Source organism: Apteryx rowi, unplaced genomic scaffold, assembly GCF_003343035.1.
Source record: "Apteryx rowi isolate R43461 unplaced genomic scaffold, aptRow1 scaffold_41, whole genome shotgun sequence".
Classification (NCBI taxonomy): Eukaryota; Metazoa; Chordata; class Aves; order Apterygiformes; family Apterygidae; genus Apteryx; species Apteryx rowi.
This window is the reverse complement of record NW_020450621.1, coordinates 3,607,403-3,616,530: the sequence shown is the minus strand read 5'-3', so window position 1 is coordinate 3,616,530 and position 9,128 is coordinate 3,607,403. Positions and strand designations below refer to the sequence as shown.

Sequence of the window (9,128 nt, the reverse complement as noted above, 5' to 3'; positions counted from 1 at the left end):
GCCCGGCCCCGGCCCCGACCCCGGCTCCGGCCCCGACCCTGACCCCAGCCACGGCTCCGGCCCCGACCCCGGCGAGCTGCTCTGCGGCGACCTGCCCGCCGACGCCCTGCAGCACTTCGCCGCCCTCGTGGAGGAGGTGAGGGCCGGGGGCTCGCGGGAGAGACCCCCGCGTCCGCACCGCGTGTTCCCGGCCGCCTGGCGCCCAGCAGCAGACCCCGACCGCCTGGGCACGGCCCCTCGCGCCAGGCCTCGTGCCCGGCTCTGCCGAGGCCGGACGCCCCGCGGATGGGCGCCCCCGGCTTCCCCGGGGCCGAGCAGGGGGCTGCAGACCCAGGGCTGACGTGGTTCGGCGTCGCCGYTCGTGGCGGGCCCTGGGGAGCCGCCTGCCCCGCGGAGGGTCTCCGCTGCGGCTGAGCGCCGGGGCGCAGGCCTGGCCCGCGGTGCCCGGCGCCCCCGGCCTCCCTGCCGGCCTCCCCTCTGCTGCTGCGCTCGAACCCTCAGCTCTGCCCCTCCCGGCACATCCTGCTCCGAGGGGGTGTTTAGAATTCATTTAAACCCCCCTAAACCCCAATCCTTGYCGAGTCTGGGCCTGTTTAACAGTAGCGGCCTTGTGGGGCTGGTCTGTGTTACGGCAGTTGGGATGACTTGTTCCCCAAGGGCTCCTCAAAAGGTGCAAGTGGTCCTTGTTTCCTCTGTTAGCAGCCCGAAGTACACAGCATCGTCAGTATTTTTTCCTGACGGACGCCTGTCTCTGTGATAAAGCTCTAATGGGAAAGCAGATGAGTTACTCGTGCTGGGAAATTCTGGTAGTGCTGTTGGTAATATTGAGATGCTGACCAGCAGGTTCAGTTCCCCGGTGCAGGCTGCCACACTAGCTATCTTGATTTTGGGGATAATGCATTATTTACCCAGGGAAATTTTACGTTTTGGGGTGCTTGATGGGCACAATAAGCTTGGTAAGTCTGCACAAACAGCGGCTTTTGCGTTGTGATTTTGTTTGTAAACGATGACAGGTAGCATATGATAAGCCTTGTAAACACCATCTGTCATAGAGAGATTTTGGGGTAGGAATATTTTAGTAGATCTTATTTGCTTTCAGATCTTATTTGTTGGCTGTCCTCAGCAGTTTGGGCTGTGGGTTTTGACTGCATATTCCTGTTTGTAGAATACTCTCTCCCTCCACTCTTTAGTGATGGATGTGTTGTTTCTTATCGATCTGTAGGGAGCAGATCATACCTACTGCCCAGGTGTGGTCCCGCTCTCTGCTCGGAGGCAGTTTAAAGGAAAATAGAGTGATTGTATTGGGTCAGGATGACATGGTGGGTCTGCAAGAAGGTAAAAGATGTCTTGAGTTGCCTGATGTTTTGGAGGCTGCGACTTGCATTGCTCTGTCTGTTGCCTGCACTGTTTTCTTAGAAAAAATCTTTCATGAAAGATTTTTAGGGCAGTCTTAGAAGACTGTCCAGTCAGAGAAATAGTCCACACCAAGTTTATCATGGGCTATATAGAGGATTAAGAATAGATGCCCAGAAACTGTGTCTTGATTCAGTCAGAAAGTGCAGTTGGGCTGCAGATCACAGCAGCTGGGTTGGATTTTGGGGCGACCTTTTCTACTTGTCGCACTCAAAATCTTGTTATGGCTGAAGGCAACGCACTTTCTCTGTGGAGCTGGGAATTCGTTATTAGTCCTATTCACGTTTAAACAATCTAATGAAAACACAACAAATTGTTATTAGACCTGTTACAACACTACTAGTGCTTATAGTCTAAATGATCTAAGTAATAGAGAAAAATCTGGTTAATAATACAAACTATTGAACATAAACTTCCCACTATCTGCTGCTGTTCTCTGGAGTCGTGCTCACYGTTCCCGTGTCCCGGCGGGCCCTGAGGTTGATGATGCCGGTCTTTCTCAGGCCGACAGCGTCAGTCGTGATTACAATGAGTCATCAGCATCCCAAGGCCTTACCCTAGAGGAGTACCATGGCGGTGGTGGGATGGTTTATTTCTTCTCAATTTTGGGTCCATTTGTGGCTATTTTTATACCTTTTCTTAGGACAACCTGCCTTCTCCTCCTCAGCTCCCAGCTAAAGCTTGCCAGTTGCTCAGCAGCCTCCCCCAGTGCCAGAGCACAAGGGCTCTGGTTTGTCACCAGTGACTATGGGCTTTGTCACGGTCGCTGCGGGCTTGACCCCAGAGGGTGCTCCCAGAGCTGAGCTAACCCAGGGTAGGTGATAGTCACTGTGTGGCTATCACAGCCAAAACAACCTAAAAGCAGCTCAGGTCCAGGCAAGCCCAGACCAGCCCTGAGACTCTGTGCTGTCAGGTCAGTACAAAGCCTGTAATCACTAGTAATGGCAAAAATAATAGTTAGTGGGCTACATCTTTTGGAAAATAACCTTAAAAGTACCTGTTCTCAAGACTTGCAGTTCAGATTGGAAGGGGTCTTTGGTGACCATCTCCAACAAGAAGATCCCAAGAGGTACAGGAAGATCCTCCCTGTTTACGTACTGGGGTTTGCATAAAGGGATGGTTCAGCCCAGGACTCCTCCTCCTCCTGCTAGTGCTGTGCTCATCTTGAAAGGATGCCTGAAGCCCATGCTCCTGCCTGCTGGGAGGTGAAACTGGGGACAAGCCCCAGATGTGCCTTGAAGGCAGGGGGAGAAGAGCCTGTAGAGAGCCTGTAAATTCATAAAACCGTTTCCACTTGCAGAGCTGAGAGGCTGAGACAGCCTGAGCAGCCATAGGATGGGGCTGCTCCCTTTTTCTGTTGTTTCCACCCACCTCAGCTGTTTGGATTTCAGGGAAAGGAATAGTACCATGCAGATAGTTTCAGTCATCACATGACGCTATCTTCTTCACTTGGGAATATCACAGAGATTTCTGAGATTTCACCTTCCCATTGCAACAAAACAACCAGGCAGAAGCACCTAAATGTGTTTGCCAGCAGCCTTATGGGTGGTGTCTGCATGGGGCAGAAGCCTCCAGGACAACAGATAGTGGTGAATATCATTGGTAAAGGGAAGCAAAGACCTTTGGAGTCCAGCTTTTCCTAATTTGTTTTGTACTGTGAGGGTGCTGAACCTTTTGCTCTTCTAATGATGCACAGAAGAGGTGTAATGTGGATGAAGCTGGAAGCTTCCACCACAGCCCCAGTCTGAACTGGGGCCAGTAAGTTTGATAAGCTGGTTTCATCTCTGGCAACAGTTTCAATCACCAGCAAAGTGGACCTGTGGAGATGTCTATTCACCATTATCTGCCCTTGTTTCACACAGGCAGTGAGCTGCTTGGGACAGCAATGAGTTTGAGTTTTCAGGCTTGGCCATACAAGGACCTTGGAGCCTGGAGAACTGCCAGTCTCATGCAGCAGTTTTTTCTTCATTGCTCTTTCATGACTCTTCTTATAGGTGATTGTGCCCATTCTGACAAACCAGAGGAACCATCAGGGCTGGCCGCAAGTGGTGTCACAGGACATTTTGCGCCATGTCCACAACCTAAAAAGTACTGTTTTTGTGATTGTTGGCCAAGTAAAGGGCAAGACCTTGCTGCCTCTTCCAGCTGGCTCAGAAATATTTGAGTACATTGATCTGGAAAATGAGAAATCGTGAGTACCACCCTTTGATTTTCTCTGGGTTATCTCCTGCTTATGTGTGTGTGCGTATGTCTTTTGGGGAACCTTGCACAAATCATGCTGATTTTTCTTGCTCACTGTCATCTGCTGCTCGTCCAGGCTGCTTCAACTGGTGCATTTTGCTCTACCTGCTGTCTAGTTTATGGATTCTGTCTTTGGGGACTGTGCAATAGTATAAGCAGGTAAGGCTCAGAAAGCACAAAGGTATTGTGGGCACACAGGTTCAGCTCCTGGAGAAAACAACTGCATGGACCAATGGGAAAAAACAATAAGCCCTATAAGCTAGACCTCTCCTAGTTTCCTGTCACAAATGAACAGGACTTTGAGGGAATCCCAAGATTCTTCTGCCCAACCTTCTTTTTTGTCCTGGCTTCTCTCTGCCAGAGCACACCCCAAAAACACGTGGTTTAGAAGTGTGTTTTTGGGGTGTGCTGACTCTTTTGTACTGGTAATCCATGCTGCTTGCTGGGTCAGGACTATTCTGCCTTTCTTTAACACGAGAATTATCATGCAAAGGTACAGGAGAAAACAACTACAAATGCATAAACTTCTTGCAAGATTCTAAAATGTTCATGGTCCTGTAGAGAGATTTGCAAACTGTTGCATTTGTCCTGCTGTTCAAACAGGCAGGGAGACTTCCCAGATACTCCCTGCATGTGGTTCTTTTCAAGATGTAAATGAACACGTGCATTTTTGGTTATTTAAATTCTCTCCATAGTTAGACATTCCTAGTAGTTATCATGATTCTACAGCTCGCTTTCAGTCCTGGAAGGAGAACCCACAGCAAAGCAATTACAGTTTCTGGTTAGTTAGGGCAGCCACAGTAGGCTGGGGCCCATGTGCAACTGATCTTCATCTTGTGATATCTTCAGCACCTGAGGAATCCCCATCTTTTGCTAGTCGATATATCGAGGAGGGTACTCACATTGGACCTGATTGCCCTGCAATAGGGGAGCTTCCATCCTGGTCCGTATAAGCAGGCAGCTTGGCGCCTGAAATTGTGGGTGAAACAATGTTTTGCATGTTTGCATGCCGTGATTTAAATATGTCCTGACAAGATAACTGACTCTAGAAGGGACATAAAAGAAGACCCATTTGCATGCACATCACACCTTCTTTATGTCTGGGCCTGGAGATGTGTGAGTGAGTGAGTTAGAGTTAGAAGGACTGATTGCTTCTTGGGCAGAATGTGGTGCAGGTGATATTGCATAAGAAGTTACTAACTCGAAGACAGTGAGGTGACCTCTCCCTTAAGTCCTCAACTTGCCAGCCTGCTTTGTTATAGTTCTCTCTGGATTAAGTGAGTAAGTGACTTGGGGGAGGTAGAGCAGACTGTATGAGAACAGCACTGGAGGAGATGATCTTGCTGGAGGTATGGCATTCCAGGTCGGACACTGCACGTGAATGCATCTGATGCTTCAGTGACTGATTTTGTGCAGAGAGGTATTAACTGGCTCATCACTTGCATCATTCATTTTATGAATGATCTGTTGTTGATCACTCTGGGTGAAGTTGCTGTGACTGCTGCAGAGCTTTATTAGATGTTCTCTCCAGGATGTAATTCCCGTATTAAAACAGCAGCTAAATCATGTTGGTTTTTTTGGTTTTTTTTTATGACTTTGTGTTTTTGGAACATGAAGCTAGACCATAACCTATGAAAACTAGCTCCCTATGTGGTCATTTGTAGCAGATACAGCTTGAGTAATAAACACCAACAAATGGAAAACTGTGTGCTCTTTTTTCTCCAGCCTGGAGCTGATAGATAAATCTATTGTTCATGCCACTGAGTCAGCTGTCATTGACTGGAGCTACCAGATCCAGGGAGTGCTGAAGAGAGAGTCCTCAGAGCCTCTCCTGCAAGGCAGCAACCCTAACCCGAAGGTGGAACTCGAGTTCTGGAGAAACAGGTACCTCTGGGCAGCCTGGCTAGAACTTGGTTTTCACTGACACTGGTTTTGAGTGGAAGGAAAGTGCTGGTGGCAGGCAAAGCTGTGTACACAAGCTGAAAAGACCAAGCTGCCTGAAGTCTATATAAAGACTTGAGCTAAAGAAAATTGCTCCCGCATATAAAATATAATGCTCTGCAAAGTGTCTTGGAGATCACTGTGCAGCTGGCTGTATTTTAACTTGGCCTTGGCCCAAGGGCTACACCTCCTGTACATGTAGTTCACTAGGAACCAGCAATGTGAGTAAGAGCTGATGGAAACCTCTCCTGSGGCTTTTTTCTTTTCTGCCCAAGTAGCTTCTTTTTGAAGCCTGGAACATTTTCCACTTTCTAACAAACAGGAATATGGTTCTTTGGCTTAGATGAGGTGCTTATTATGCCCTGTGGTGTTGGAAGATCCTAATACAGCCTTCAGASTTGTCAGAAGCTATCTTTTATTTTTAAAAAAGACTCCAGTGATTTAACAAGCTCTGTCAACTTTATTAAAAAATACCGAGCTGATTTTCTGGTCTCAGCCTCTCCTGGCTGGTGCTTTGGAACAGGCATGCGACGGGTTTGGGATGGCCAAAGGAACAGATAATGCTTGCAGGTAAGAAGGGGTTCAGGAAGTTGCTGCTACTCCATGGTCACCAAGAGACTCTGATACCTACAGCAAAGTCTGCAGAGCTTGTCCATACTGCAGCTGCTCCAGGGAACAGTCTTTGCTATGTGGATGTGTTTAGATCCAGCAGCTGAGGTGTAAATGGCAGAGGCAAGGTGTGAACACCTCTCCATGTCTGCAGACTTTGCTGGGGGTGGAAGCCTGCAGCAGAAGGGCTGAGCTGATATCTATGCATAGGATCTTCTGCGATCGATGCAGCTAGGTAGACCAATGTTCATCTGTCAATACCCAGAGATGTTTAGATAGCCAAGAGCCATGGGATGGAATTCTTTCCTGCCCTGTGAAAATCTTTGTGCTGTGTTGGTAAGGACTGACTGAGGGCAATGCCCTGCCTGCTGGAGAGCTGCCAGCGCCTGCAGAAATACTCAACGGCTTCTCTCAGCAGTGTCCTGCCGGTAGCAGAGCTGCTGTTGTGGTGAACTGCAGGGCCAGCTGTCTGTCTGTTGCCCATCCCGAGGCTCCCTGGAGGCCCTTCCTCCCATTTACATTCACTTCTGGGATGCAGTCTGTGTGTGCCTGGAGTGGATCCTAGGCAAAAAAAAAAAAAAAAAAAAAGTATTTTGACAGCTGAATGGTCTCCCACAAAGCAGGGAAGGCCCTGGGGCCAGCAGAGTTGGGGTGTCCCATACAACCCAGGCTGGGAAATCCTGAATCAGGCCCAGGGGGAGGGATGGTGTGTGTGGACAGCTGATGCTTTCTCAATGCAGGTTTGTTACTTGTCTTGGTTGCTGTAGGTATGATGACCTGGAGTGCATTTACAGTCAGCTGAGAATAAAGAAGGTCAGGAATATGGCAGAAGTGCTAGAGAGAGTCGAGAGCAGCTACTTCCCAGCCTTCAAAGCTATGCTCACGGATGTCGAGGCAGGTGAGATGCTGGGGCAGCTTCACGACATCTGTATGGGATGTGCTGATTTCTGGCCTGCCCCTTTTCCATCGCCTGGTTTTGCTGGTTTCAAGCTGAACGTGACTGTGATGGCACTGGTCATTAGGAGTCCTCTGTGACCCTTGGGACAGTGAGGAGACTGTAAGCGCATTGCTGGCCCTCTCTCTGATTTGTGGTATGCAACTGAATTCCTTGKACTTGATTGATGCTTTTGTTACCAGGTTGTGACCGTTTTGATCGCTGGTCTGTTAATCCAGACCCTTTCCAAAGGTCAGGGTGAGCAGATTTGGCAGCTTTCTCTGCTGTAACAAAGCGTTCACAGTCATCCAGTAGGACTCACTCCAATTGATCTGAAACATGCTGTGYACCTTGAGACCTTATTTCACCAGTGACTGTGGTGTCAGTCTGCAGGAATGGAAGTTCAGGATAAAACAATAAATATTGTAGCCAACTGAAACTATTCAGAAGTTCATTAGACTGCTATTTCCCAGGCTTTGGCTGCACTGCAGCTCAAAGCTCCTTCCTAAAGGAACAGCAGTTTTCACTTTACCATAGGGCCCTTTGGGCCTGAGGATTTCAAGGCCTGTGATGAAAGCAGGCAARTATTGTCACCTGTGCCATATGGAAWAGGGGGTTCCTRCAGTCACATGCAAATCCAGGTAAAGCTGGGTATAGRCAGAGCTCTGCATCCTGCCTCATAGCGATGCGATGAGGAGGTCTGTTGCCCTTAAAGGACAGTGATACAGCGGAGGGAGTGTGATGCCCAGGGAGGATGGCCGTTGTCCTGCATCTCCTCCAGGTCTCTGAGCGTGCAGGCTTTGCTCTACATGATTGTGCAGTTATGCTTGTTGTTTCACCCCAAAAAGCCTGGTGTGTGGTTCAAGGCAGCCCCACAACACACGGCAGAATAGGGCTGTGTCCAAACGGGCTGCAAGCACGATGCAGCAAATGSCTGAGCCCTCAGTTTTATGCCGTATCCAGAACGTGCTTAACTCACCTGAGGAATGAGGCAGAGCAACTTCATGTAGTGAGTTCTCTGTCCACATCCCCATCCGGTAATGTCCTCTCAGGGCTGTAAGATCTGTCTAGCCCGCTGGTCGTGTTGCCACTTTTTCAAAGAGATTGTTGCAAAAATCCACCTGTGGGTGAATGACCTCTAGGGGGTGGTGTGGATCAATAGATCTGCTCTCTTCTCTCCTTTATTTTCACATTTTGGTGCACTTCAGTGAGACAGGAGAGCTGCTCCTCTGAGCAGAAAAATGAAAGCACTGTCTCCCCCCATTTAGGGAGTTAGACTTTTTTTTTCCTTTTCACTAATAAGGAGAGTTATGAGGAAGGATTTTTTTTTTTTGCCTATTAGCGCAGCAAAATTCTACCTTAAAAATGCTGCTCTATTAAAAGTAGTGTCGTTTTTTTGCAGTGAGCTTTACTTAGAGGAATTCAGTCCAGCCAAAGGAAACATGGCAAATTCTCCTCCACAGTGAAAAGCCCTGTAGTCCTGCTGCTCTTCCCTTATAGCCCAACGCAACAGACCCATCAAGTCCATTTTCATCCCAGCTGTTCTCTGGCAAGACAAACCATTCAGGCTTTGTTAGCTCTGGTCATGCTGGCAGCTAACACTTTCCTTCACCGTTTTATGTGGAAACATATAATTTTCTAAGGATCCCTGTCACTCTACGCACCATGCAATTTATGTGAACTAGAGAAATGTACCGTATATAGGGAGCCAGGAGTTCGTTGTCAATCTAATTAGTGTTTTAAAAGTCTAATGAAAATGTAACAAATAGCTGGTTTTAGTCCATTACAGCAATACTAACACTTATAGTCCAAATTATCCAATTATTGTTAATTCCCATTAAAACACAATTCAAATTTGTACGTACTGACATTTCAGTATCTGACCCTTTCCCTGGTGGTGTACTCACCTGTCCGACCGATGTGGTGTTATAGCAAGCTGTCTGTGTCCCTAGATCTTTGCTTGGGGGAGGATGTTGATGGTGAGCATTTC

At 48.3% G+C, this 9,128-nt stretch overlaps 1 protein-coding gene across 1 annotated transcript in view; it reads left to right on the top strand.

The window, feature by feature from the left end:
- The window catches only part of DNAH9 (dynein axonemal heavy chain 9), a 215,022-nt gene that overhangs the window by 631 nt on the left and 205,263 nt on the right, over positions 1–9,128 (top strand). The window contains exons 2-5 of the mRNA XM_026075736.1: positions 49–136; positions 3,408–3,604; positions 5,380–5,538; positions 6,972–7,102. Coding sequence (XP_025931521.1) covers positions 49–136; positions 3,408–3,604; positions 5,380–5,538; positions 6,972–7,102 — 575 coding nt within the window. The remainder of the gene's footprint in view (positions 1–48; positions 137–3,407; positions 3,605–5,379; positions 5,539–6,971; positions 7,103–9,128) is intronic.